This window comes from Spizellomyces punctatus, assembly GCF_000182565.1.
Source record: "Spizellomyces punctatus DAOM BR117 chromosome Unknown supercont1.7, whole genome shotgun sequence".
In the NCBI taxonomy this organism is placed as follows: Eukaryota; Fungi; Chytridiomycota; class Chytridiomycetes; order Spizellomycetales; family Spizellomycetaceae; genus Spizellomyces; species Spizellomyces punctatus.
This window is the reverse complement of record NW_015971543.1, coordinates 769,089-794,992: the sequence shown is the minus strand read 5'-3', so window position 1 is coordinate 794,992 and position 25,904 is coordinate 769,089. Positions and strand designations below refer to the sequence as shown.

Here is a 25,904-nt window from a genome sequence, read left to right as displayed (position 1 = left end):
TAGCAGCGAGATCAAAGTTGGAAAGTGTTTGATGTTAGGGTGTACAAGCTCTACCTCAAGAAGTCCCCCAGAGTCCGGAGCTGATCCCTCATAGCCTGCTATAGGCATCATCCTACTGCATGATATCTACTGTCCAAGGTCCTCGTCCATTTGCACTACCATTTCTGCTTTGTCCACAAGCAACCTATATACCGCTACAAGGCAAATTCTACTTGAAATTATCCTTCATTGCCCGCAGTCGGGCAAGAACTTCGATTGGATCGGCTTGGGCATCCAATCCAACTGCTTTTCGAATCTCAGGGGAACTCAGACGCAAAAATGGATTATACTCAAATTCATCGCCAATTGTCGAAGGAACCGTGCATTCATGAGTCTCGCACCAGGCAAGCTTGTCTTTTATGACAGAATTGTTGGGTTCAACATGTGCCGCGAAACGAAGATTTGACTGCATTGGTTCAGAAAGATATTGCGATGAGCAATGGGTGAACGATGAGCACAAGCAATACACCAACCTTTGTGTATTCGTGACCACAATAGACTTTGGTATCTTTCGGAAGACGACCAAGAACATTATGCAGAGAGTTATACATCTGTTTCGCGTCCCCTTCGAAGAATCTGCCACATCTGGAACATATTCTCCGTGTTAATGTCAGGGAGGCAATTGATCACATAGTACCCAATTCTCCGAGTCTTTACCCGCCAATGAACAGCGTATCGCCAGTGAAGACGGCTTTGTCATTTGTGCTTGGATCCACGACGTAGTAGGAAACTGAGCCCCTATATCTTGCATCAGGCTTCCATTTCTTTGAACGGCAATGGCTGACCTAACTCACCTAGTATGACAAACGGTGTACAAGGCTGTAACCTCCAAGCGACCAATACGGAATACCTCCTGGTCTTTGACTCGATGTGTGAGCTGCGGAATCCGGTCGTCTCCACCCCACACTGTTACATTGGGCTTCTCTTGCAGCAGCTTCGTGTTGCCTCCTGCATGGTCATGGTGGTGATGCTAGAAGAGCCCCGTCAGGTAGTATAAGATCATAGTGATACCCTGCTGCTCTCCTCCTCAGTTTACCGTGGTTAAGACTCCATTTAGGGTGATTCCCTTCTGGCCAATAACGGGCAGCACTTTGTGGGGTTCTACCGGATCCACTACTACACCCTACACGGTATTATCGTCAGTGGAAACGTGTGCAACTTGCAACTGTGGATAGCTGGCGTCCACCTCTTTTGAATCCTCATCCACCAAGACATATGCATAGTTGTCCGATAGGACTGGAACAGGCAAAACCAGCATGCTTTTTACGAATATGTGCACAAATCTATGTCGTTGAGAGAATATATTACGAAGCGATGGCATAGAATCAGTTTGCAATCCAAAAGATTCCGCGCACCAAATGCCCTCGGGTCTTGCGTAATTCTTAGGGGAACGATCGCCATCACGTGGGTGATTACCACATCCAATGTGTCCAACGTTGGGAACTGTATTTGAACTAGATTCTTACAATAGCACATCAGACTTTTTGTTACTGATGATGACAACTGTCCCTATAGTTGAAACCAATGCTGACCCCTATCGCAATCTCGTCATCGTCCTTCAAGCGATTATCCATTACCATGATCCAATCACGCGAAATCTTGTGGATTGTTTAACAGCCTCCCTTCCATTCCCCCATTCAGATCCAAACAAACCCCAGTCATATTCCCGGATACAGCTTCGCTCGACAAGAAGAGAATGGCTGACGTGGTAGGGGATGAGTTCAAACCCGACGCTATAAGGGTTCGCAAGATCTCTACCTTACCTTTTGCAATGTCGCTGGGCTCAGACACCTTTTTAAGTGGTGTGCTAATTGGTTGCAAAGCAGAGGAATTAGGATGCAATCGAGTGCTTTCTCCTTCTGTGTTTTACCTGGCCAGTGCTTGGTACAATAGGGTTGGATCTTGCATTGCTCGTTCTGCCATGGGGGTTCGGATCCAACCTGACAGAGCAATCCAAATGTGTCATGGTGGCAGAGGTGTTCAATGACTTACTTCAGTACTCACCTGGGGCAACAGCATTAACCCGCCCTTTTGGATGGGTTTTTACGATTTCATTCTTTAAACTTAAGGTAAGGCCTTGCATCATTGCTGACTTTGTGCAGGCATAGTCGGCATGCCAGGCCTCGCCGAACTTTCCTATGTTCAATGAGTTGAGGACACCATGACTGATGAGCGGTGCGTATCTGATTACTGTTCTTCTAACCAGCTGTTGATCTGACAACCAGGGTCACAATTCATTCTTCGGATATGTCCAGCCGTGCCGCCAAGCTTACCCAACCAGGACAATTGACACGTTACTCAAGCTCCTCCGTTCTTGGACGGCAGTTTCGATGCCTTTCAAAAAGTATTTGCAGGACAAAAACGTCCCGTCCAAGTTGATGCTCATGGTGTTTCTCCAACGTTCCAGTGACATGTCCTTGACTCCAACATCCTGCGAAGGCCAAACACCGTGAGTTACGACAAGGACCTCGACTGGCCCAAATCGGGACGTTGCTGCTTGGAAGAGCGTGACTATATCGCCCTCGGAAGTAACGTCAGCAGGATGAGCGTGACATTGATTTGGATATGATGTTTGCAAGGGTAAAAGCGTTAAGTTTGTGCTGTTGTACTGAAGCGTCACATTAGCCCCTGCCTCTAAGTAATGGTTCCGTGTGAGAGTCATCCCATGGAACACTGTGAGCAGGTCTCTCTGCAGCTACTAACCTAAAAAGAGTCGAGCTGTGACTACACCAACCCCACCACTCGCGCCAGTTATAAGCACATGTGTTCCTTCCAATTTCAAGTCCATCGAGGCTGCCTGGCGTTGTATCGTCGTAGAGAGCTGAGATGAGATGTTGTATGACTCATTCCATGAATCTCCAGGCTGCACGTTTGCTTGGTCATCCAAGGCATCAACACGCGCGATCTGGCTCGCGATGGAGGGAACTCTGTTCATATATGACGAAAGCAGGCGATTGGCAGCCTTTGAGGCGTATCCTCAACACCATAACGCCGTGGTACAGTCCTTTCTACAGCCGTGTTTTGTAACTTACTTACATGGCTATCCCAGATATTCCTGGGCGGATTAACGGACGGGCCATTGGGAGGTTGGGCCCTTGCATTTCGTCGTTGCAGCGTTACTTGTCCTATACTCTGACAAGACATCTAGTGGCATACGTAACACCACTAGCTTCTCGACTGGGGCTGGAGAACAATGGCTATTCCTTTGTTCAACCGATCTTATCTTCCTCATACCATGGGTATGGGACCAGCAGTCTGCAAAGCGATAGCGACCAGATCGATTTACTGGTGGATTACTTGCGAGAACGACGAGGGAAGATGCGCATTGTGTTGATTGGACATTCAACTGGGGCTCAGGTAACGGTCCAGCAGTGCTCCCTGTAACCAACCTGTGGCGTGACTAGTTACAGGATGTAATATGGTTCCTCCATCACGGCCGCCTTCGTAAACAAGTACATGCAGGAATCCTGCAAGGTCCTGTGAGCGATAACGAGTATGCCCTTTGGATGGACCCAGATGGAACACAGCGGTGGCTTCAAATAGCAGAAGCTTTAATTGCCGACGGCAAGGACCAAGCTCTGATGCCTAGAGAGGTAGTGGCGTTTGTGTGACGCGATATACTGGAACTTCTCAAGTACTTAGTTCAAGATGCAGGCGGATCCGGCTCCAATTACAGCGTACCGCTACAGGTCGTTGTATGGTCCAAAGTAATGTGGCCCTGAGTTCACGCTCTGCGCTCAATCTGTACTGACCAAATGCAAGTGGGGACGATGATATGTTTACGTCAACCATGGGGGCCGAGCGCTGGGACCGCTTATACGCTCCCATCGAGTGTCCACTGCTCATATATCTTTCTGGGCAAGACGAGTACGTGCCACCTTTTGTCGATTTACACGCCCTACATAAGCGATTTGTCAAGTCCCGCAACAATCCCCTCGACTGTTGCATCCTCGATGCGCAGGCGAATCATGCAATCGAAGATCCAGTCGAACGGGATCGGTTTTGTACAGCTGTAGAAAGTTTCCTGTCATCTTTGAGTAGTTAGTTTAGTCTGGGTATTACAGGCCAACATTGCAGTGGCTCTTAGAATGCCGATCGCTTTATTTGACCGTCATTGCAATCCAATTGTTGGCTAATTTTCTATGATCGGGCCTATTCTTTATTATTGAACGTCCAGTGTAACATGAACAAACACCTGTAAAGTTGGTTGCAACGCCGGATGGACTCGGTTCGAAATGCTCGAGCGTGACAATCCGCCAACACCGCGAGACGCATACGGCTTCGCGTTCGACATTCTCCCTCCATCCCCCTCCCTTGTGTACAGATAGCCCGCTTTGTCCGACCGACAGCTCTCCTTTATTACGGCCGGAGGGTGACTTCAAGCTTCTTTGTAGTAGCCTATATCTGCGGCGCAAAACAATAATGAGCGGGACAGAAAGCATACCATCGGATCCCAGTGAACTCCAAGATGTAGTGCGCCGTCAAGCGGCAGAATTGAGAAAAATCACTGCTGTAAGTCGTCCGTAACGCCTGGTCACTGGTGGAGGCGCTGTTTGGCCGCTTCCCGCCCCAAAGGCGTGTGAATTGTTGTACTAGGGTGCCGATGACAATTCACGCGTCGCAAGAGTACTTGCAGACCATCTGACAATGACTTATCTTTCGGGCTCCGTACACGTACAGGAGAAGGAAGCGCTATTAAACAAGGTGGAGGCGAATGAACAGACGTATAAAGAGGCGCTTCAGCTGCACCTTGACAGTGTCAGTATAATGCAAATAGAAAATCTTCGCCAAAGCAGACTCGTTCGCTGATTTGCCGCCGTCCGTCAGGCCACATTGGAGAAGGCACGTTTGGAAACATCTCTAGCTTCGCTCAAGAAAGACCAGCAGGTTCGCTCTGAAGAGTTTCAAAAGCAACTGGAGACCTTACGCACACCCGGGGATAGGTATGATGCTAGCTGCCGTATTTGGGCCACGGAGATATTGTGGCCTGAGCTATCTCCTGAAGCAGCCCCAATGAGGATGAGCTTTTGGTATCACTTTCCAAAGCCATCGAATCCGATGATCTACAGCACATCAAGGACTTGGCTAAGCAACTGAAAGACCGCGTGACAGTACAAGACGCTCTGATCAAAAAACTGAAGTTTGAGCTTGACATGGAGTGCGGTCATGTAAACATACTGCGGTAATGACGGGATTATCTCATTGTATCAATGCTATCTGATTGTGTATAACGGGCCATCAACAGGGCGGAAAACCAAAAATTGCGGCAAATGACAGTGGAGCTGGTAATATTGCGTGCGAGTAGTATGAGGATAGCACTGCTCTGAACTTCATACCTACCCCAGCAAGCATCTGCTGAACAGGAAGAAGAGTATATTGCTAATAAATTGATGAAACGCATTAACCACCTCAAAAAAGAAAAGGGAGAGCTTCTGCTGAAGGTAATCTTAGATGAGCTTAATAAGATAAGCATATGGCATACTTACGTCTTCCGGAGGTTGAGCAAGAGGAGGAAATGATCACAAATACATTACAAAAGAAACTATCCCAGGTGGGTAATACCGGATGAACATTACGATTTTGGCCACGGCCGCCAAAGCTAATGGCGATCATGACTATCTGTGAAATAGTTGCAGAAAGAGAAAATCGATATGGAGCTTGCTCTAGAGCAGGAGCAAGAATTTATTGTAAATCGTCTGCAAAAACAGCTGGAGAGTTTACGCCTTCAGCAAACATCTGCTAATACTCCGTAAGTGCTGATGGCGGGCTTCGCACCCAGCAGAATGGACTATCAGACTGCGCTTAACGAGCAGATGAGCCCATACTGACACGGAAGCATTTAGGAGAAAGATGTCGCATCCAACGCACAGTCCAAATGCATCTATGGTCGACTTTCCGGTGTCCCCGGGGGTTGCCGAAGTGCTTCGAGCTGAGGTGAGCGGTTGTGACGCTGACGCCCCTTGAAGGAGACTTATCGTTAGTACCATCCCAGGTGAACTCCCTAAAAACCAGAATACACGATATGGAAACAGAATACGAGGACGGTGCAAACACATGCGGTGAACTCTACAGCAAGCTGCGGGAAGAGGTCATTGCTCTTCGAGGTCGCTTGTCGTTACCTGTTGACGACATTGACCGACAATTCCCACAAGTGCTTCCGGCTCTTGTACAACGCAGCCGATCTTCATCTAGCCTCTCTGTCAATGACCGCTCCCGATCTGCCAGTTCGACCTCAGTTCGCCGATCGCCGTCAGAGACGTCAGTGGGGCCACAGGATCCGTCGCTGAGATGGGGTATGTCAGACAATGTGGTCTGCATCATACAGGGACCGCTTACTGAGCAATTCTATATAGATCGGCGGTCATCGCGATCTGTTAGTTCCACTCGTGGATCCATTATGAGTACCACTTAAGAATCAGACGCAGGTTGCACTTCATGTGACTCGAATCGCGGGTAGACCGAACTTAATACATGAAGCGTGCTTTGATTGCCGCCGCCGCTTTGAATTTGAACACCAATATGCGATTTATTCTAAGAAGAGACTATGACACGGAAGCCACTACGGAGTATTGTAGTATGGTTGGCATATGGGGTTGGTACGCCCAGTACGAAATGTGTAGCACATTGCCTCTTGTAGTTTCCATAGCTTTACAACAGGTTTTCATCATCAGATGAGAACTAGCGACAATGACTCTTAGAAAACCCCACTGGTATTGTCCTCATCATTTGCTTTTGGCTGGGTCAGTCATCGCATACAGCTGGTCAGTAGGTCTTTTGATCATGTTTGTTTATTTACTCGTGCAACCGCATCCAATACTGAGCGCAGAAGTATGGACAAATAAAGTTATGAATTCAAACAGGATTTATCGATAACGCTAAGCATTTGCATTTCAAGCGACTTTGTGACAGCTGTCGCGATTTGCCCCTTACAAAAAAAAAAAAAAAAAAAAAGAAAGAGAAAAGATGCAATAATATATCCCACCATGTCAAGCCAGCTTTGCAATGGTTATTCGTCATCTCCAAACAACAAGATTTGCAGGGATCAAGCATTGTAGTCCTTTTCATCAAGTCCATCAGGCCAACATTGCCGCTTTAGTTCTACGTCAACGACGGGCTTCAAAGCTTCCCACACATATTTAGCGTGTTCCCTAATGCCAGCCACCTCGCAGAACTTTTCCACCGTGAGTAGGGGAACCTCTCCGGGCCATATCTCAAGCGTTTGCTGCTCGCCGCAGGCAGTTGTGATGTTAGCGCGGACTAAGGGTGCCGATCCTGGGATGTTGTTGATTTGGGACTTTGGTTCGGCAGGTGAGCTAGAATGCTCATTGGCAACAGAAGCACGTTCACGCCCTATGATGACACCTGAACTGTCGCGGGCCCGTTTCGTTTCGAGCGATTCCCTATTTCCTGCCGGTGGTGGAGACGTCCATCCATCTGTCAGATTTGTTTCAGCTTCGGCCTCCAATTTTGTGGTTTTGGAATCCGGAATGACATAATTGGGGGGCAAAGGCGGTTGCGAGATGATGACAGGGTAATCATATATATGTGCCCCCCAACCAAACCTGTCCCGCACAGTTTCGTGGAGCTGCTGGGCAGGGCAAGCGTTGGTTGATTTTAACCCTGTATGTGGCTTCACCGAAGTCGTTCGAGCAGGCTGAATTGATGTTCGACGGGGTGCAGTATGGTGAACCTTTGGTGGCCGATGTAATATAGGTTTCATATATCTATACTCTTGACCGTGCTTCTCTTTCATCTCGGTCTGCTTCATGTACTGCAAGGTTTCAATTTCTCGGTCAATGTCTTTGAGTTTTAGGTTCGGCTGATCGGTGATGGGCGTCCCCCATAAATTGGTAGGTTGACGGGCAGCAGCTGCTCCATTGATGCTGTGTTTATGGCCGGTGAGATCTGGCATGCTCGGCAAAAAGGTGTTGGAAGCAATAACCTATATGGTCAGCTATGCTATGTTAACAAAAAATGTGGATCACTCTGTTGTGGCCGATGAGGGCGCATAAGTAACGTGGGAGGTGATGATGCAGGTAGGTGATAAGCTTTGAAGAATGGAAGAAGTAGCTTCCAAGCTTCCAGTAACCTATCAGCTGGTGGATCATTTACAAGCCTCGAAGGGCTGACTTCATATAATTGACTTCATGTAATCCGAAATGCAGATTCACATGGTGTAGTATCTGATACTACTGTAGGTTATCATCATGCAGTACAGTGGGGGCTCAGCCAGCAGGTCTGATGGGTTGATTGGTAGTAAGAATTCCATCCGGAGAGGCCTACCCAATGCTCTTTCTTTTCGAGTGCCTTCCTGCTTCCCTTCCGAGAGTCAATAACAAGGTCTTTCTGAAATTTCTCACAAGAGTGCTATCCAAACATTAGCCTGGAAAAATCATTACAACAGGTTCAGGCCGTGTTCCTTGTCAAAAATCTTCATTAAGATATACGAACGAGTCTTTGGCAATGGATGCCTTCTGTCATACATAATAGTTCAAGGCTTTTAAATACTTATTGTAAATTCACGCGTTAGCCAATATCTGCTCATGGTAAAAATAGTTTTCCGCACTTAAACTACTCCAAACGGGAACGCTTGGATCCATGCTCCTCTCTTCCAAGACAAGGCATCATTTGGCGCGCGACTGGTAGGGTAGTAGTAACTCTACCGTCAACAGTCTGAAAATAGTTCAACACATTCTCCGGGCAGATGATGACAGCGTGACTTCCTCGGCATCGCAGGCACTGATGCCGTCGCTCGCAATTCGGTCCGCTATGGCAGTTCTGCGATGAATTCCATGTGAGGCAATACTCGATTCCATTCTCTGGGGCGGGGGGTATATGACATTCTGGTAGTCTATGCTGACCGGACGCACATCGGAGGCAACGGTGCTCGCGATGACAATGAGGCCCGCACTCCTCATTGTTAAACCTAAAGCAACTCGTACGCTTTGCAGCACAGACATAAAATGGATGAGAGCCCATGCAAGCCACACAAACATGTCGTCGTGAACAATTTTGACCTTCGGGACACTCTGCTTGATTGTATTTGAAGCATATCTCCCCGTTTCCGGACACCTGTCTAAAATGCAAAATGGCTCCAGCAGGGGGATCACCACCAATAGATTCGATAGAATCAGGTCTGCCTCCCAAAGGAACGCCACCACCTTCGCCATCGGTTGACCGTGACCGCTTGAACGTGCCAACGGAAACGGTGCCCGCTGCATGGTGCTGACGCATTGTAAACGGCTCTTCCTGTCTATCATCAGGTTTCGAGCTGCCGGCGCATGGACGACTATTGGAATCACCGCGCACACTTGATGCAAATACGGTTTCTGCACTATCATGTACTGGCTCCAACGGCCCGCTCATCGTGCGTGGCAGTGTCGCCGGTGGAACAGTGACCGCTCTAGATCGTGAAGGACCGGTTGTCAAGAACTCTGCTGGATACCTTTTCCGCATCTCTTCGGCCTTTCTCAGTCCAATGCTCCATTCTTCCTTTTTCTGCATCTGTTTCCTTCTCATAAATATAAGGAGGCCCTCTAATCCATGTCTATCCTTCAAAGTCCGTTCTAACGACGCTTTTTTACTCGCAAGTATCTGGGAGAGCTCATCCACATCCCTAGCCAAGCGATCTGAAATCTCTGCGACTTCCGCATATTGAGCTTCAAGCTTATAAAGCTCCGTCTGACCTTCGGCATACTCCATCTGTAACTGCTTTAACACTGCTGAATGGACCTCATATGCAACATCGACTACGGGTAGCGGGGGCGGGGGCAAAGGACCACCAAAACTCAGGCTCTCGCAATTTGACCGCACCGGAGATCCTGCTCGTCTAGGTGGTGGGCTTCTGCGCTGCCATTCATGGGAAGCTGCTCTCCGGAGTACACGTTCCGCTACGAATGCTTCTGCATTGTCCAGCCTGTTACTATTCACCCCGACAGCAGGAAAAAGGTGAGCCGGAGAGGGGCTGGTGGTGCGCTCTCTGGAGCTTTGAATAGTGCCTGGTAAAGCTGTGCTGGCTATCTGAGTTGGCGTACCCATTTCATTAACTAAGCCAAATTCCGATTTTATTCTCACTTCCGAGTCGGTCGGCAAACTGAGGTCATATTTCGCACCATTCACTGCATATATATTAAAGTATGTTATCTCGGCACGCGAACAAAGTCTGGATCGACAGCTTACATTCTGATGGTGGTGGGGATGGTCGTTCTTCTCGGCCTGGTGGCGGTCGAGCTCTTGTGGTAGGTAGGGTTCCACTGGCGTTGGAATTTAAGGGAGCAGCCATGCCTTGGAAGAGTTTGAACCCTTCTGGCTGGGGGATTGGTCTGGAGGTGCCTTTGGAGAGATGTGGGGGAGGACCATTGGGTGTGCGTATTCGTCTTGTCTCGTCGGCAGGCCATAGCGCGTCCTCCTGGGGTTCCTGCTTGATGACAGGTTCTGCAGCTGTGGGAACATCCTTTCGGATATTGACATCACCGTGAACGGCGTCTACCATTGTGGGGTGTTGTCGCTCCCACTTGAGTGTGAAAACAAAGGCTGGAGGACGATCGCTTGATCACGTGGCCCCAGCTGGAGCGTTGCACTTCCAACCCCAGCAGCGTCCACGCAGGAAATGACATTCGTTTTTCGCAGGTTTCTCGCCAAATGATATGCTCTTCACGATGGAGACAAGCCACTGTCCAGGTCGAATGAGTTCGGGAAAAGGGGCACATTGGCTTTGTTTGTCGCCATGAGCGGGTTCAGTTACGTTGGAAAAGTTTGACGACATTGTGCTCACCACAAAACAAGAATATCAGAAACCTTGCATGTTTTAATAGATACAAAATAATACTAGATGCATGCATGTATGTTCTAATGGAAACACGGCGACGAGCTGCGACAGTGTGAACTCCCGACAGGCAACCACCATCCATCCCATCACAGTGAAATCAAGAAAAACCACCTTCATTTAGCATCCCTCTGCCGTTCCCGTCCAAACCTGTTCCAAATGCAAGAAGTGCGGCTAAAGCAATCAACGGAAACGCTGGCTCCTAACGAGGCTGTGCAGCGAATGCTTATAGGCCATGTCGTTCTTTGACTGTCAGGAGCTTGGAGCGGGAGCCCACTATTCCTGATAAGACATGTCATAATTTCCAATTTCCACCCTCCGACAACCTCCAAACGTTTATCCTTCGTTTTTCACGAGTCCCTTTGACTATTCAGACTATATGAACAATTGATTGCATTCACTGTCTTGGCAGTTGACAAGATTCTTTGGCATTTCAAAAGAGTAGACTCGGTGCAAGAGGCCGAACGTCGAGTCAAAGTACCGAAAAGGAATGTGATCACGAACTGTTCTGCTGAAAGAGCTAGTCTAGGCGCTCCTGCCGTGATGGTTAGGGGTCTTGCGCATCACGTGCCTTGACGCGTTCGTTCAGTTGTGTCATCAGCGTCAGTCGCATCAACCCCTCCCTCGCCCACCCCAAGGCACTCTTTGTTCATCGGCTCACCAACTCAACATCACTCGATATGGACTCTGCTACTCGTGTTCAAGAATCCCGGGTTTTTCCCCACCCCATCAATGTTGTGTGGAACCATGTACGTCCCGCCGACTTCAAGTTCTGGACAAGTGCAGTCAAGGAGACGCAAGTCGAAGGTGGCCTACCCGGTGAAGGTCAGCTCACTTTTACAAGTCGGGTAACGGATGGCAAATGACGCTGAAATCTGTTTCTACAGTTGGCTCTCAGCGCAAGGTTACCTTCAAAGATGGAACTGTTCAGCGTTACCAGATTGTTGAGTTGTCAGGTACTTGAAGTGTTTGGATGGGATGCCACCCAAGAAGTGTTTGTGCGTGGGGTTCGAAACTCATTTTCACATTGATCCAAGACCTGGCGTACTTTATAACATATGAAATGATTGAAAGCAACCCTCCCATTAAATCGTCGGCTGCTCTTCACACGATCAAATTGAGAAAGATCACCCATGTACGTTACTCTAAAAGGGCAGCTATGCGCAATTCCACAGTCTTTGTCTGATTCTTCTTTCACAGGATAATAGTACACTTGTGGAATGGGAGTCAGACTATTCCAGTAGCGGCAACGAGACTGCCAGCGTTGTTGAAGATTCGCGCCTCAAGAAGAAGGAAGCCCTTCAGGTCAGACATCGGTTGTGCCAGGCGTCTGCCGTCATGCATGCATTTACACTTTGCAATCTTTGTGCTCAAATACTATAGGATCTTGCGAAAGCACTTGGCAGCAAATGATCAAGGGTTACGGATTATCTACCATGTTGCTTTTGTTGCTAGTATGAGGCTTCTTCAGTTAAATTGGCCAATAAACTACAACCTTGCACAATCAATCGGACGTTACAATTTAACATGACGGAAGGAAACCTCTTTGGAATCACCGCTAACGTCTACTGTCCCTTGCGCTCCGCCAGCTTCTGTTCTGCAATCCTCTTCACTAAGTCCACATAGCCACCAATATTGTGATCATTGCAAAATTGCGAAATGGTAGCAGACGGGTCAGTGTCGTCCACAGCAAGAGAGAGGGTTAACATTTTTCCATCTCTGTCCTTCACCCTAATCTGAACCTCTCCATTGTCTTGAGTTTTATTGTTGCCAGGACGAGGGCCCTGCGATGTCCCAACGAATTGAAATGCTGATGGATAGGGAGTAGGGTAGCCCCAACTGCCGGGGAGCAATTCTGCCGAAAAAGCATACGGCCGCAATCCTTGGTGCGACCAGTTTGGTTGTTCTCCCACTGTCTGTATCCCGGTCCAGGACGGCCACAATGACGCATGTGCTGGCACCCCATTACCTTTTTTACCGCCTATCACGGGTGATCCCGTCATTGGCTGCTCGTTGGCGCATTCCGCGTTGTCGGTAGGCAAGATTTTAACGATAGGATGCGAGGTGGTTGATGACATACGGGATGTCGCGGCAGACAGATCCGTCAACGACGCAGCGGGGTTCTCCATAGTTGCAGCTGAATTGGAGAACGGCGGCACACCCTCATTATCAGCGTACGCCAGATTGCTTGCGCTACTGTCTTGTTGAAGTTGCTTCACTTCAGATGATATATTCTGCGCCGTAGGTCCATTGGCCAACTTTTTATCTGGCACGGCGTGCGATTGGACCCGCGACAAGCGACTGGGTCGGGCATCACAGATGACCTCGAAGCTTGAGTCTGTACGCCGGTCAGTTGCGGCTGCCTGGAGGGAGCGTGTACTCGAATTGCTAACGTCTTGTGGCGTGTGAGGTACTGAAAACGGTATACTTTTGGCGGCCTGCGGTGCAGCATCCTTCACATGCGGTGGCTCCGACCTTGTGGGTGCGGGATTTGGCGGAATTGCCTTGCCTTTAATCCATGTTTGCGTGGGACCGGGCTACGGGTAGTAAAGGACGATGAAGATAACGTATCAGCAGTGTCTCAATTCCAAACATCAATACGACAGATGAATTACTCCACACACCAGAGAAAGCTCAAAAGAATCCAAGCGGGCTTTCAGCTCCTTTTTGGTCTGAGGCACCTTCGACGAGCCCTTGGGAACCGAGGCAAGTGATTTACCCTTTGTACCTTGAGGGACATCCTGTGCAGGCACCCCATTTTGCCAGACCGTAGTAGGTCCGGGTGCCGTAAACTCGAAATCCCGAGCTCTTTGCTGAAGGGTTCTTTTGAACTTGGTCCGGTCTAGTGTTACAGGTTTGGTCAACCCCCCTCGCAATGTTGGAAACGTGTGACGAATATTGGACGTCTTCCCCCTTCCACTGATATTCGTGCTATTGCTATGACCAAACGATCCTCCCTGACTTGACTTGGGGACACTAAGCACAGGCGAGAACAACGTGAGCTGAATTCCGCCATTGTCCGCAGGAGTTATAACTTTGCACGACACGTACTAGTTACTGCCGCTACGATAGGATTCGCCCTCCCCAATGTAATCATCCTTCAGCGCTGGATGTGGACTGTACGAGGACTATAGGAAAAAGGAACGTTAGGCATAGCCAGCAATCCAACTGCTTTTCTGGGTTGCAACCTGTTCAGCAAAGGTTTTGAATTTGTTGATAACTGTCTCCATCTTGTTTTCGGCACGTTGCGAATGATCGGATGCTACTTCTCTGTCGCTTGAGCGTGCCTCGCCGAGCGGGGTTGGCATAAGGCCTGCGTGATCTTCTTCACTATCAGAAAGCAGCGTATCCCAGGGCATGCGCTTCTTCCTTCCATTCTCAATGGCCATGGTCGCACTACGGGAAGAAGTTAAGCGTAAAATCGAAGGTGAGATAATAGGGCCTCTTGTCAGCTGGTGATGATCAAAATAAAGGCTCAAGCAGCACTATACGCCTTGCCACACTTCAAACAAAACGTAAAAGGCAATGAGTTTTGGACAGCGCCAATTGATGGGCAGAAAAGCTTCCTGCTGGGGGCGACGTGGGAACGCGCAGGCGACAGTTGACAGTTCGGATAGCGTAAGCTGCATTCGAATGCATATGTGATCGAACCAGGTATGTGCTGACGATCACTACAAAAGCTGTTTTGTTTACAGCGAATGCCAGGTTGAGCCCTCCGTGCATGCAACGCACTTGACAAAAGACCTGAAAATGAATCAGACACAAGGCAAATACAGATGATCCAGTTTATTGTTATTTATATCCTATGAAAATACTTCTCCATTTACTATAGTATGTGTATATCCCGGTAAAAAGTCCTTTATTCTGATTACAGGCAAGTATTTGTAAACCACCATGAGATCTAACATGGAACACTGCCATATATAATTGCCCATGTGTAAGACAAAGGCAGCCGGGCAGGGCTTTTGAGATGTGTGTATGGCATCCTGTATGGCATCAGCACAACGAAGGTCATGTAGTCGTTCATTCAGTCATGTGTGAGTAACACATGCATTTCAGGCCACCCCAAGTTATTCTGTTGGAATTACGATACACCCTGCTATCGGACATGTAGGAGTTATACTGGCTATTTTTTTGGGGTATGTCAGCACTTGGGAACCTGTCAATCGGAGTCGGCTGATCCAGAATATTATCAGTGTTCTTTGGTTTGATGTATATTGGCTCCAATGAACTTACTAGATCGGAAACATATATTCTCGCAGTGGCTACTAGGGGTACCAATTGTGAAGGGTGGACCTGATTGTAAATAAGCGCAGGTATTTTTGGGAGTGTTAGTCAATATTTGCAATCAGGTCCGCAGACCTGGGTCCGGGATTCATATGGATCTCGTCGGAGCTGATTTGGGGCAAGAGATTTTACATAGACTTACTTACCTGCCAATGCTCAGGAAAGTCGCAAAGTCTAACTCCCTAGGGCTATCATGCTGGATAAAGCTCTACACTCCACTACCCCATTCCCTTGATACCCGCAATAAGGGGAAGCCTGGGAGCAACGGGAATTACATAACTTTGGTAGGCGTCACGTTAGGTTTCGCAGCCGCTTTGAGGGCGTCACAGTAGTGCAACTGGCGCTTGCTGCTATCGTATAAGGCGAGGATGAATCAGCGGAAGCGGTCTTTATGCATATCGGCCAAGGTGTAATGGACTACTCACGGAGGTTAACCTTGCACCAAATGCAAAAGTGGCGACTCCGGGTACCTCTGAGAGCAGTTGGCCTAACGCTCAACGAAACCCAGGGTCAACGATGCAAGAACCAGGGGGTTCGATCCCACTAGGGACATCCATCACCAGTCGTGACAAAGACGCCCCAGCCATTGAAGTGAATGAACACTTTTGAGATTTGTTCAGGACCTGAAAACGTGTCAAGCACAAGTTAGACAACAATGCAAAACTTTCCTTTCGATACATGATGCGAGTACGGTTGTGGGAGGAAGGCCAAACAAGTAACAAGTAGAATCACACATTTCCAATTGAGGCTGCACCGTTGGAGAGCGATCAGTGCGTTCTCGTGTCAGACAAGACATCTGATGGGAACATTAATAGATAACGTCAGCTGAATCCATCCACATTGCACACTTGAATCGCGTGGCTGGCATGTCCATCAACTCTTTGCTCAACGACCGGGTCTTGGAAAAACTGTACTTGCACTGCAAAGACTGGACTAATGCCCGCACATGTCTCGTTGGAGGACCTACAGCAGCAGCCGCACCGTAGAGATGCTGAGAATTCATCTCCTACTCATGTGTTGACGATAGCAGAGAGGGATAATGTGCCACATGCATCTGAATTTCGGCCTGCCGGAGAGCACATAGGTCACATTCACCACAGAGACAATGACTCCAGGGAGGACCTTGAAAACCGAAGAAACTTGGATGTACATGAACTGGGTCTCACTCGACGCCACGGCGGACGACGTGACATCATTGACACTTTAGACGAAAATGCACAAGAAGTGAAAACACTCCACAAATCCCCTTTGGTGAAATGGAGACGTAAGGATATGACGTCCTACGATAATATACATCCACATATCGTAATATTTTCTGGCAGGACGATACTTAGGGGTCATTGAGACGAGCTACGATGATATTAGGGAGTCCTATCGTATACAACGGACTCAAGAGAGGTATGCCAGGGGTGTGAAAGCTCAATTAGCTATGAACGTAACAGAGATCAACTCCAGGGAAAATCCTCATCGACCGCACTTCCTCCTTGAGGGCCTCTTTTCTCTTTTTATTGCGAAGGAGTCTCATGAATACCTCATCAGATTTCTTCAAACAAACGATCGTCTCGTGCTGTTTGTAAGTATTGCAGCACCGCTTTTATTACCAAGTCGACAAATTCATTCATCATGCCGTAGATTCTCTTGGATCTTGTTGTCGATGTGTGCTTTTGTATTATGTATCTGGTTGAGCTTCAATGGAATTTGGGTTCAAGTAGCGAAATCAGTCATTTGAAGCCGGCCTGGTTATACGTAGCCGTAAGTTTATCGTAACTTCTTAATGTAAACTATCAGAATTCATGCCCATTTCTTAGCGTCCGCCGGCAATATTTTACACATGCTTCGCGTTCTCCGTCTACATTCTCGCGTCCTTGTTTACGAAGATCCTTTTTGTATGTGATGCGTTGGTTCCCCCTTCAGAAGATTGAGGCTAATCCAATCAAAACATTAGGCAGACTCTAAGCGACAAGCTTTATTGAATTATCGGACGGCCCTCGATTTAATACTTTGTGTACCTTTTGTTGTCTTGGCAAACGTCCCCGATAACGGAAAACTTATTTGTACGACAGGTGCCTGTATGCTACCCTTCTGACCTTTCCTAATTCTTCCTGGCTTCAAGATATACCGTACTTTTTCCGAGCAATAATTGTCATCTCGAGAGTAAAGAGCGTCCTGAGGTTGCATGGAACTTGGCCGGTACTTAATGTGAGTACGAGTCTTAGATCAGATGCATGCACAGCTACTGGTTTGGTGATATACTGAGATACAGGCATCTTCAGGTGGATACCTATACTGACCGTTTAATAGTGCTTATATCAACTATCATGGTCTTGTTGTATGTCGCTCTGTGTGCATTTCAAGTGAGTGTGACGTACAATGTAGCATTTGATGGGCGATCAATTAACCATATTCAGTATTGTGAGAATCGTTTTGCACCCAATGAAGAATCCCGCAACATCTCGCTGATGCAGGCACTATATTTTATTGGTACGTTCACTGATTCCATAATGCCCATTGTTGTCTGAACTGGTTGTAACTGTCTCTACCACTCGCGGAAAGTCATCACTACCAGTACCGTCGGCTATGGGGATATCTCGCCCACCTCAATCCCTGGTCAAATCGTCGTCCTTGTATTAATCATGTTGGCGATAAGCATTCTCCCCGGCTTAATCGCTCGTACGGTAGGTTCCGATAAAGTGCATACTTATAGCCTGATAAACTGAATGAATAAGTTTATGGGCAGGTGGAAACGTTCAAACTCCGCTCTGCAGGAGGGGGAACATATCAACGAGGTAGATTCGTATACCTGTGCTGCACATACGCTAGCGCGTTACATTTGTCCTTTTTGTTCACTTTCCGCGTCTTTTCTGTTCCGAGCAGGATCTCATCCATTTGTATGGCGCTTGTAATGATGAACGCCATCAGACCCAGACATCTCACATGGTTCACATTAAGGTTGTGATTGTTGGGCTCTTTGACAATGCACTGAAGGTCATGGACGTTCTGAATGCATTCCTACACCGGGTATGAAATTCCCTCACTTTTATAACCGGGCATAGTCCCAACATGACAAGGCTAACGGAAGTCATTCAGGATCCTGCACAGCAAATGAAAATCGTATTCCTTGCACGGACGCCCCCGTCTCTAGCAGTAAAGGCTGTTCTCAGTCAGTCACCTTTTCAACACCGCGTTTCATATCTGCAAGGATCTGCGTTGGTAAGTGCCCTTCGGTTGTGCGAGTGAGATGCTGTTTCACGGGCCAACGCCTGTTTCTAGGATGTAGAGGATATGAAGCGGGTTCAAATACAGTAAGTTGTTCCCACGAGGCCGATGGAACAACGTTCTAACAGTGAAACAATGATAGATATGCGTCTGCTGCCTTCATTATTGCTGGTACGAGCCACCCATCTCAGACACCACCGTACCGTGCGCTCACCAGAAAACTTTTAGACCGCAGCGCGAGTGATCCCTCAGTGGAGGACGACCACAATACATTGCGGGCATGGGCTTTCGATGACTATGCACCCCTCACGCCACTGTATGTGTATAACCTTCTCCCTGAAACTGAAAGCTTTCAAGAACACACGACAAATGCAGGTAGGAACTGTTCTGGACGCCTTGATGGTTCTATCTGTATGTTAAACTACTTACTTTGTAGCTGTATGCGTTGAAGACCTGAAGCAGGTCTGTTGTTTTCCTGCACGTAATTCACTGTTTGTATTGACTCTTTCGTAGATGCTGCTCGGATATAGCTGTCTGTATCGAGGGGCAAGCAGTTTACTCTTAAATGTATGAATCTCTGATGTACATGATAACTTCCATCAACACACAATTTATTCGCCGTGTTAGCTTCTTCAACAGACCGCTCCGATGAGCCAATACGACGAGCCGGTACGTTTCGCTCAATTATGGTTTATGGCATTCGCTTGTTAACTGAATCTTACATCATGACTTCTCTAGTGGAAGGCCCAATATGGTCAGGGATATACACTGCTATCATACTTTGAGCCGCGGGCTGATCTGCAGTCGTTCACAGGAGACGGATGTGGGAACGAGTATTACAGCACTGCGGTTAACTCCGCCTTTGTTGGAAAGCGGTTCACGGATGTCTCCTGGTATATCTTCCATCAATATCAAGTCATTCTTTTTGCTGTGAAAGTGGTGATAAAAAGTCGCGGTGATTATCACTTGATGTTAAACCCCGGTTCAAGCTATCTTCTTGGGCAATTTGATCAGTGTTTATACATCGCACAACGACAGGTAACAGTCTGGAGTGCCACATTTGAAAATCATTCGAAGGAGGTCTAATGGTGGAATCTGCCTTCACAGGAGGATGTCAGTGCTATAGAAACATTGGTGAGAAAAGTGACTCTGGTGTGAGGATTGTGTGCCGTTGTTCTGAGTAGCTTTTGCGCCAGACACCATCACAGTATGAAAGATCCCTACGCAACTTGCAATCGAGAGCATCTGAATTTCGCATGCAGCCGGGTATTGTGCGACGGGGAACGTTCACTGCTACTCGGTGAGAACCTGGAATTTACATTCTTGTGATATCCTAAGCATTGGCATTGAACCGCACAAAGTGTGCAGGATTGCAGCACCGCCGCGGGATTTCCCATGATAGGCAACGGGCAGCTGAGGATTGGAACCCCCCATCCTCCATTTAGTGATATAAAAGGTATCGTTTCTATACAGTTTTTTTTTCTTTTATCGTGCCCACCCAGTGCTTTCTATATAATTTCGAGGAACATGATGCCAATGTCTATCTTTGTTCCAGTGGGCATCTGCCTTCTGTTGCGAAACCCGATGACATCGCCAGATGAATGTCTGATAGAGGATGCCTCGACGATGCGTAAGCACCTACTTGTTTGCTCCAACGACTACGCCCTTTTCCGCCTCATGTGCACGCTGCGGTCCGCCCATCTGACTGAGGATGAATTCAAAACCGTCCTTCTTCTTTGCCCTCATCTACCGAGTCGTGAACAATTTCGTGCGCTTTCGGAGTTTCCGGATCTTCACATCATGATCGGGGACCCGCGAAGAAAAGCCGACCTTCAGCGCGCTGGCATTGTGGGAGCGGAGAAAGTCCTCATTGTGAGCATGCATCGGAAAAATCAAGATGCTGACCAATCTCAGGATGAGACCTTTGCTGACAGCGCTGCCATGTAAGCAATGCTGAGTATACTCACCCTAACGGTATGGTTTCATGTACCTATTTACCTGCGGGATTCTATAGAATGGTGAGCCATATGATTCATAACCTTTTCCGGCGAACGGGCCATCGGAAGTTTGTTGTTGTAGAACTGTGTAAGTATCCTCTGTGAAATCTCTCTGACGCGTCAATCAGTTAGTGCTTATCTCCCGGTAGTGAAGCGTGGCCACATCAAATTTCTACCACCCACTGCGAAGAGAGCATCCAAGAAAAAGCACCGCTTGAAGGATGCACAGCGTAAATCAGTCGCGTATCAATCTGATGCGGGCGTTGACAGTTACCTGTACGCACCAATATATGCATCAGGCCGTGTTGTGGCAGCCAGCATGTTAGATGCGATTCTCTTTGAAACATTTTACAACTCAGCCGTGCTTGATGTTTTCAGGCTGCTGTGTGGCGTTCGATACAAGGTGTGTGGAAGAGCGTGCGACCATTATAGAAACAAAAATACTAACCTGCTTCAAAATGTAGCACGACGTTGATATGGATAAGCTTCTGGGCGTTGACCCATCCTACCTATGCTGCGTACCGGTACCTTCTGAGTATGAGGTCAGTTGACTCTCTTCTTTGCATCTATGCCGTGACATTAACAGAACCTTTTGTTTTCAGCATCAGCCATTTTCCGTTCTGTATCGCGAGTTTGCACTCAATCAAGGTGTGATTCCAATTGCATTACTACGAGACACAGATGACCCCAAATTAGGAAACCGGCTGCCCTTTGTGTTTACCAACCCACTCCCAAGCATCATATTAAAATCAAGTGACCTGGTATATGTTCTCACACCAGTATCCAAAAAGAAAATATAATGGAGTTGTTGCCAGAGGTGGAACATTCTTGTAAACAATCACTTTAAATCATCTATATATAATAGTCCTTCATGGAAAAATTGTAAATAATACAGTATTTAGACAGTTATTAAAGGTGCTGCTAGGTGATATATTTATGCTGCAAACTAACAATAAATTTGCACAGTCTTAAGCAGACTCCAAGGAATAATCCCAAGATCTTGTGGACATTACCATACACCACTCAGGGTAGCTACTTAATCTTCTGATTACTTTCTGTATATTAGTATATATATTTATTGGTTTTGATTTATATTGGCTGTGTCCAAATAAGTACAGTAGCTGTTAAAGCTAGTTCCATAGCTAAAATATTTAGTTACTCCTAGGGGGTGATAAGTATATAGCCTTTCTGCTGCTCTTTCTGCTGGTACTAGCCAGTGATGTTTAAATGCTCAATAAATAAGTGCCTCAAGAGTTGCTGTAAGGTGTGTATTAGCCATAGTTTAGTACTAACTCAGAAATTTTAGAATTTATTGATTATAGCAGATATATTAAAAGATAGAAACTTAAATAAATTAGCTGCTAGTAACCTAAAAATAAGACTAAAATAGTTCTAAGAATGTAATAACCTTGCAGCAATTGGTTCAATGTACAGGGCTCACAGTTCAAGCCATGTGGTTACTAGACTCTGCAGGCTACAGTTACTGGTAACTGGTGATGCACTATTATGATAGATAGATATAGTTAAGGGGATTGGTATCTAGCTGCTTGCATGTTAGAAATGGGTACAATGGCATTGTCCCCTTTTATAGACATATGGCAATTATCTTTACATATTTAGGCTGTAACAATAGGCATTATACCAGTGTTATACAGCCTAAATATTTACTTGTTCTGTATAGTGAAAATATTGGCAAATATGCATCTCAGTGCATCAATCCACAAAGGTTGTGGGTATCAATTAATTACAGCACTTACTTCACACAATGCAATAATTGCAGGGTTGCTGTGACAACAGTCAGTAACCAATGATCTAACCAGATTAATGTAGTTAGTCATGGTGCTGTGCCATGTCTCATTAAAAAGAAGCCCTTGATAATAATAATAAGCTTATAATTTTTTAAGTAGTTCTCTAATAGACACAAATATTCCTACTATATTGAAGTTACTGCCTTGCTAGATGTCCTAACTTAAAGGTGTTCTGAACCAGGTAACATCTATGGTAGCTTAGCAAACTGCCCTGTACTAAAATTCTACTGAAACAGAGACTAGCTGCAGGTTGCTTTCTACTGTACCAGTTGACACTGCTGCTTTTGAACCTAGCACTTAGTATTGAACTTAGTGCTTGGAACACTAATTTCCCATGTAGAAATCACTTCTGAAAGGCCTAGTAATGCCTGTGGCCGCTAGTAAGACTTCTGGGTGCAGTAACTTGTGGGATAACATGCTTGTATTAAGCCAGAGACATTCAAAAGCCCCCTTTATATAACCCAGTACATTCTCCAGCCTCCCTCTGCCTTTGTTTACTGTTTACATGCTTCAGCCCACTTGTTTACATGCTCAGCCGTGCTCAGCAGTGCTCAGCAGCTTCAGCCATGCCTTGGCAAACATTACCTGAAGATCTAGATCATCAACAACCTTCCAGACCTTCTAAGAGTGCTTACATGATGGTTTACCCCTTTAAATCATTCACACATGCACCTGTGATCATTCTGATTACTCCAAGTCCAATTCCCCACATTGTAACTTAGCCAGATCAGATGTGAACTGTCTAATGACATCCCAGCATGATCTCACATGATTTATAGATCATATAGCATGGTTTAAGCCTGAATCTTAACACTCCCACTCAGTGAATCATCTGATTTCCGACAGAGACCCATTTTACCACAAAGTTTAAGGTGCCTTGTCTTGGGTAGAGCCTTGGTGAGAATGTCAGCCATCATTTCTTCTGTCTGACAGTACTTGAGGCTGATTTTCTTGTCTTCTACTGCTTGTCTGATGAAGTGGTGCCGCACATCAATGTGTTTGGTCCTTGCATGATGTGTTGGGTTGTTGGCAAGTGCTATGGCACCCTGATTGTCACCATACAATGTTGTAGGACCACTTTGCTGATGTCCTAGCTTGCCTAGAAGTGTTCTGAACCAGATAACTTCCTTGGTAGCTTGACAAAGAGCCATGTACTCTGACTCTGCTGATGATAGAGTGACTGTAGGTTGCCTCTTACTTTGCCAGCTGACTGTACTGCTGCCAATCTTGACTAAGAAGCCAGTGGTAGACTTCCTGAAGTCCAAATCACTGCCCCAATCTGCATCAGAGTATGCAGATAGCTCCCACTTGCTCTGAATGCCGCCCAGTTGAAGTCCTAGGTCTGTGGTGCCATTCAGGTACCACATGATCCATTTGACTGCTATCCAGTTGTAACAGGCTAGCAGGGACAAGAAGACAACAGAAAACTAGGGAAGACTTGGTTACTACTTGTTATTTTTCTTTGAGGGGCCTCAGAGAGGTCCTCTTTTTATAGACAAAGGTGCTGACAAATGCTATATCCTAACTACCCAATCAGATCTCACCCACATCATCCTAAACTATTTGTCAGCCTATTGCACCATTTGCAACCAATCAGAACTCATACATGTCATCCTAAACTATTTGTCAGCCTATTGCACCATTTGCAACCAATCAGATCTTGTACATGTCATCCTAAACTATTTGTCAGCCTATTGCACCATTTATAGCCAATCACAAGTGAGACAAGTCATCCTAAATACACTGTGCCACTTGATTAAAAGGGGCAGATGCTAGTGTGTCAGGATACTCATCTAATTTAGCCGGGAATGGCTAAATCTGCTTATTTATCTAATTCTGGTCAAATGAATGCTGACACCATCAGCAAAGTCATGTGACCACTAGTTTGGAACCACATCTAACCAGTATAACCATAGCACTGACAGAAGAATTCTGTCACACCAGTGCTGATGTCCGGGGTTGGAAAGGTACTGGCTAACTGATCCAACTGCTGCTGCTATGTCTGGTCTGGTGCCCAGCATTGCATAAATGAGACTTCCAACAGCACTTCTGAAAGGAACCCCGTTCATTTCTTGCTGTTCTGCCTCAGTTTGTGGTGACATGGCCTTGGTGAGCTTCTGGCCATTCTCTAGTGGTGTGGCAACTGGTTTGCTGTTACTCATATTGAATTTCTTCAATGTTTGACCGAGGTACCGCTGTTGGGAGAGCCAGATTGACCTGTTGGCTCTGTCCCTGACCACTTGAATGCCGAGAAAATGCTCTAACTGGCCCATATCAGCCATCTTGAACTGCTTCTTGAGTTCTTCTTTGAGTTTTAACAACTCCTGGTCGTCCTTTGATGCCAGAATAAGGTCATCCACATATAGGATAAGGTGGATGCCCATCTTCTTGTTGATGTACAGCCCGTGGTCTGATTCACACCTTTCAAAGCCAAGTTCTTTGAGTTGCCCATCAATGACTTTGTTCCAGGCTCTTGGAGCTTGCTTTAACCCATACAAACTCTTCTTTAGCTTGCAGACAAGTCCTTTTTCCGTGGTGAAGCCTTCTGGTTGGTCCATGTAGATGTCCTCCTCAATGGTCCCATTCAAGAATGCTGTTTTGACATCCATTTGGTGAATCTCCATGTCCTTCATAGCTGCTAGTGTCAGGACCATCCTGATTGTTGCAAACTTGACTACTGGGGCAAATGTCTCCTTGTAGTCCAGTCCTTCAACTTGGGAGTATCCTTTGGCTACCAGTCTGGCCTTGTAGCGCTCTACAGAGCCATCTGACTTGAGTTTCAGCTTGAAAACCCACTTGCAGCCAACTGTAGATCTTCCTGGTGGTAGTTTGACTAAGTCCCATGTCTGATTCTCCATCAGAGAGTCATATTCTGCTTTGACAGCCGCCTCCCACTGTTTGGCATCATGTCTGGTCCTAGCTTCAGCCAGAGTGCTGGGTTCTTCCTGTGGAACTTCCCCAATGGTGAAAGCAAACACCAGATTTGACTGAGTTGGCTTTGCAATCCACCACTCTCCCAGTGGTTTGTGAAATCTGGCACTCTTCCTGCTGAGTTCTGGCACTTCCTCAGCATCCTGGAAGTCGTCCCCATCATCTTCTGATGCTGAAGAGTTGTCTGGAGTGATGCTAGATGGTCTCTGAGTCTCTTGAACCATCCCTAGCCCTTCTTGGTCATCCAAGAATGAAGGCTCCCCTCCCAGAGGCATGTGTAGCTCTTGGTCTTGCTGTGGTACACTCTGCAGTCGCTCCTGAGTGCTCCACATCAAGTTTTCATCAAAGATGACATCCCTTGACATGACAACTTGGTTCATTTCAGGTACCCACAGTCTGTAGGCCTTACTCTGAGTGCTGTAGCTGACCATGACTGCTTTCTTGGCCTTCTCATCAAGTTTTGACCGCTTTTCCTTTGGAATATGAGTGTAGGCCATGCAGCCAAACACTCTGAGGTGCTGGAGATCTGGTTTACTGCCTGTAAACTCTTGAAATGGTGTTGATTGGTTGCTGAGTGCTGCAGTGGGGCTCCTGTTCCTGAGATAGACCGCTGTCATGATTGCCTCACCCCAGAACTTGTAGCTGAGTCCACTGTGGTGCAGCATGCACCTTCCCATTTCCACCAGTGTCCTGTTCATCGTCTCAGCTACACCATTGTGCTCTGGTGTGTAGGAGGTGCTGGAATCGCTGCTGAAATCCCTTCTGTTTGCAGGAATTTCTTGAATTCTTCGCCCACATACT

At 46.9% G+C, this 25,904-nt stretch overlaps 9 protein-coding genes across 9 annotated transcripts; 4 read left to right on the top strand and 5 right to left on the bottom strand.

Annotated features, from left to right (window-relative positions):
• Positions 1-1,390, bottom strand: SPPG_04613 (hydroxyacylglutathione hydrolase). Its single transcript, XM_016752847.1, has 6 exons — positions 1,226-1,390; positions 1,076-1,162; positions 834-1,009; positions 697-777; positions 513-624; positions 1-445 (listed from the first exon to the last, which is right to left on the bottom strand). Exons 1-6 carry the CDS (start codon positions 1,358-1,360, stop codon positions 209-211), a joined length of 828 nt encoding a protein of 275 aa, XP_016608323.1. The 5' UTR covers positions 1,361-1,390; the 3' UTR covers positions 1-208.
• A 77-nt stretch (positions 1,391-1,467) lies between these two features.
• SPPG_04612 (uncharacterized protein) lies at positions 1,468-2,974 on the bottom strand (the record flags this gene model as incomplete). The annotated part of the gene is made up of 7 exons (XM_016752846.1): positions 1,468-1,739; positions 1,803-1,846; positions 1,910-1,979; positions 2,044-2,175; positions 2,243-2,253; positions 2,313-2,673; positions 2,743-2,974. 7 exons carry the CDS (start codon positions 2,972-2,974, stop codon positions 1,627-1,629), a joined length of 963 nt encoding a protein of 320 aa, XP_016608322.1. The 3' UTR covers positions 1,468-1,626.
• Positions 2,975-3,011: 37 nt separating this feature from the next.
• On the top strand, positions 3,012-4,084 carry SPPG_04611 (uncharacterized protein; the record flags this gene model as incomplete). The annotated part of the gene is made up of 5 exons (XM_016752845.1): positions 3,012-3,125; positions 3,180-3,396; positions 3,450-3,632; positions 3,694-3,746; positions 3,802-4,084. The coding sequence occupies exons 1-5, from the start codon at positions 3,076-3,078 to the stop codon at positions 4,082-4,084; spliced, it is 786 nt and encodes a 261-aa protein (XP_016608321.1). The 5' UTR covers positions 3,012-3,075.
• Positions 4,085-4,303: 219 nt separating this feature from the next.
• On the top strand, positions 4,304-6,901 carry SPPG_04610 (uncharacterized protein). The gene is made up of 11 exons (XM_016752844.1): positions 4,304-4,551; positions 4,720-4,797; positions 4,867-4,982; positions 5,048-5,221; positions 5,285-5,324; positions 5,385-5,480; positions 5,537-5,590; positions 5,670-5,788; positions 5,883-5,973; positions 6,032-6,332; positions 6,393-6,901. The coding sequence occupies exons 1-11, from the start codon at positions 4,462-4,464 to the stop codon at positions 6,449-6,451; spliced, it is 1,218 nt and encodes a 405-aa protein (XP_016608320.1). The 5' UTR covers positions 4,304-4,461; the 3' UTR covers positions 6,452-6,901.
• A 180-nt stretch (positions 6,902-7,081) lies between these two features.
• On the bottom strand, positions 7,082-7,951 carry SPPG_04609 (uncharacterized protein; the record flags this gene model as incomplete). Its single annotated transcript, XM_016752843.1, has 1 exon — positions 7,082-7,951. The coding sequence occupies one exon, from the start codon at positions 7,949-7,951 to the stop codon at positions 7,082-7,084; it is 870 nt and encodes a 289-aa protein (XP_016608319.1).
• Positions 7,952-8,350: 399 nt separating this feature from the next.
• SPPG_04608 (uncharacterized protein) lies at positions 8,351-10,541 on the bottom strand. Its single transcript, XM_016752842.1, has 2 exons — positions 10,219-10,541; positions 8,351-10,157 (listed from the first exon to the last, which is right to left on the bottom strand). Exons 1-2 carry the CDS (start codon positions 10,529-10,531, stop codon positions 8,611-8,613), a joined length of 1,860 nt encoding a protein of 619 aa, XP_016608318.1. The 5' UTR covers positions 10,532-10,541; the 3' UTR covers positions 8,351-8,610.
• Positions 10,542-11,491: 950 nt separating this feature from the next.
• SPPG_04607 (uncharacterized protein) lies at positions 11,492-12,372 on the top strand. Its single transcript, XM_016752841.1, has 5 exons — positions 11,492-11,689; positions 11,752-11,820; positions 11,902-11,999; positions 12,065-12,169; positions 12,248-12,372. Exons 1-5 carry the CDS (start codon positions 11,545-11,547, stop codon positions 12,275-12,277), a joined length of 447 nt encoding a protein of 148 aa, XP_016608317.1. The 5' UTR covers positions 11,492-11,544; the 3' UTR covers positions 12,278-12,372.
• Positions 12,284-14,428, bottom strand: SPPG_04606 (uncharacterized protein). The gene is made up of 4 exons (XM_016752840.1): positions 14,053-14,428; positions 13,916-13,992; positions 13,489-13,840; positions 12,284-13,401 (listed from the first exon to the last, which is right to left on the bottom strand). The coding sequence occupies exons 1-4, from the start codon at positions 14,251-14,253 to the stop codon at positions 12,430-12,432; spliced, it is 1,602 nt and encodes a 533-aa protein (XP_016608316.1). The 5' UTR covers positions 14,254-14,428; the 3' UTR covers positions 12,284-12,429.
• Positions 14,429-16,072: 1,644 nt separating this feature from the next.
• SPPG_09209 (uncharacterized protein) lies at positions 16,073-21,270 on the top strand. Its single transcript, XM_016757366.1, has 29 exons — positions 16,073-16,415; positions 16,474-16,549; positions 16,607-16,724; positions 16,784-16,903; positions 16,960-17,037; positions 17,097-17,205; positions 17,265-17,350; positions 17,425-17,505; positions 17,560-17,632; positions 17,705-17,826; positions 17,889-17,937; positions 18,026-18,039; positions 18,101-18,169; positions 18,239-18,361; positions 18,422-18,453; positions 18,510-18,538; positions 18,596-18,742; positions 18,804-18,829; positions 18,881-18,934; positions 18,995-19,036; positions 19,106-19,121; positions 19,182-19,405; positions 19,475-19,501; positions 19,564-19,667; positions 19,729-20,310; positions 20,382-20,452; positions 20,514-20,767; positions 20,829-20,906; positions 20,967-21,270. The coding sequence occupies exons 1-29, from the start codon at positions 16,088-16,090 to the stop codon at positions 21,162-21,164; spliced, it is 3,330 nt and encodes a 1,109-aa protein (XP_016608315.1). The 5' UTR covers positions 16,073-16,087; the 3' UTR covers positions 21,165-21,270.
• Positions 21,271-25,904: the final 4,634 nt, after the last annotated feature.

What these genes read in the sequence shown, in the direction of transcription:
- SPPG_04607 (XM_016752841.1), top strand. Translation starts at nt 11,545, where the DNA reads ATGGACTCTGCTACTCGTGTTCAAGAATCCCGGGTTTTTCCCCACCCC. An exon ending in CCAGATTGTTGAGTTGTCAG is followed by an intron (nt 11,821 to 11,901) that starts GTACTTGAAGTG and finishes CATTGATCCAAG; the next exon opens with ACCTGGCGTACTTTATAACA. An exon ending in AATTGAGAAAGATCACCCAT is followed by an intron (nt 12,000 to 12,064) that starts GTACGTTACTCT and finishes CTTCTTTCACAG; the next exon opens with GATAATAGTACACTTGTGGA.
- SPPG_04610 (XM_016752844.1), top strand. Translation starts at nt 4,462, where the DNA reads ATGAGCGGGACAGAAAGCATACCATCGGATCCCAGTGAACTCCAAGAT. An exon ending in TTACGCACACCCGGGGATAG is followed by an intron (nt 4,983 to 5,047) that starts GTATGATGCTAG and finishes CTCCTGAAGCAG; the next exon opens with CCCCAATGAGGATGAGCTTT. An exon ending in GGCAAATGACAGTGGAGCTG is followed by an intron (nt 5,325 to 5,384) that starts GTAATATTGCGT and finishes TACCTACCCCAG; the next exon opens with CAAGCATCTGCTGAACAGGA.
- SPPG_04608 (XM_016752842.1), bottom strand. Translation starts at nt 10,531, where the DNA reads ATGGTAGACGCCGTTCACGGTGATGTCAATATCCGAAAGGATGTTCCC. An exon ending in ATCCCCACCACCATCAGAAT is followed by an intron (nt 10,158 to 10,218) that starts GTAAGCTGTCGA and finishes ATATATATGCAG; the next exon opens with TGAATGGTGCGAAATATGAC.
- SPPG_04606 (XM_016752840.1), bottom strand. Translation starts at nt 14,253, where the DNA reads ATGGCCATTGAGAATGGAAGGAAGAAGCGCATGCCCTGGGATACGCTG. An exon ending in TCAAAACCTTTGCTGAACAG is followed by an intron (nt 13,993 to 14,052) that starts GTTGCAACCCAG and finishes TTTTTCCTATAG; the next exon opens with TCCTCGTACAGTCCACATCC. An exon ending in ATTCTTTTGAGCTTTCTCTG is followed by an intron (nt 13,402 to 13,488) that starts GTGTGTGGAGTA and finishes TACTACCCGTAG; the next exon opens with CCCGGTCCCACGCAAACATG.
- SPPG_09209 (XM_016757366.1), top strand. Translation starts at nt 16,088, where the DNA reads ATGCCCGCACATGTCTCGTTGGAGGACCTACAGCAGCAGCCGCACCGT. An exon ending in CGATAACGGAAAACTTATTT is followed by an intron (nt 17,206 to 17,264) that starts GTACGACAGGTG and finishes CCTGGCTTCAAG; the next exon opens with ATATACCGTACTTTTTCCGA. An exon ending in TGTGTGGCGTTCGATACAAG is followed by an intron (nt 20,768 to 20,828) that starts GTGTGTGGAAGA and finishes TTCAAAATGTAG; the next exon opens with CACGACGTTGATATGGATAA.
- SPPG_04613 (XM_016752847.1), bottom strand. Translation starts at nt 1,360, where the DNA reads ATGCCATCGCTTCGTAATATATTCTCTCAACGACATAGATTTGTGCAC. An exon ending in TGGATGAGGATTCAAAAGAG is followed by an intron (nt 1,163 to 1,225) that starts GTGGACGCCAGC and finishes AATACCGTGTAG; the next exon opens with GGTGTAGTAGTGGATCCGGT. An exon ending in TAAATGGAGTCTTAACCACG is followed by an intron (nt 1,010 to 1,075) that starts GTAAACTGAGGA and finishes GGGCTCTTCTAG; the next exon opens with CATCACCACCATGACCATGC.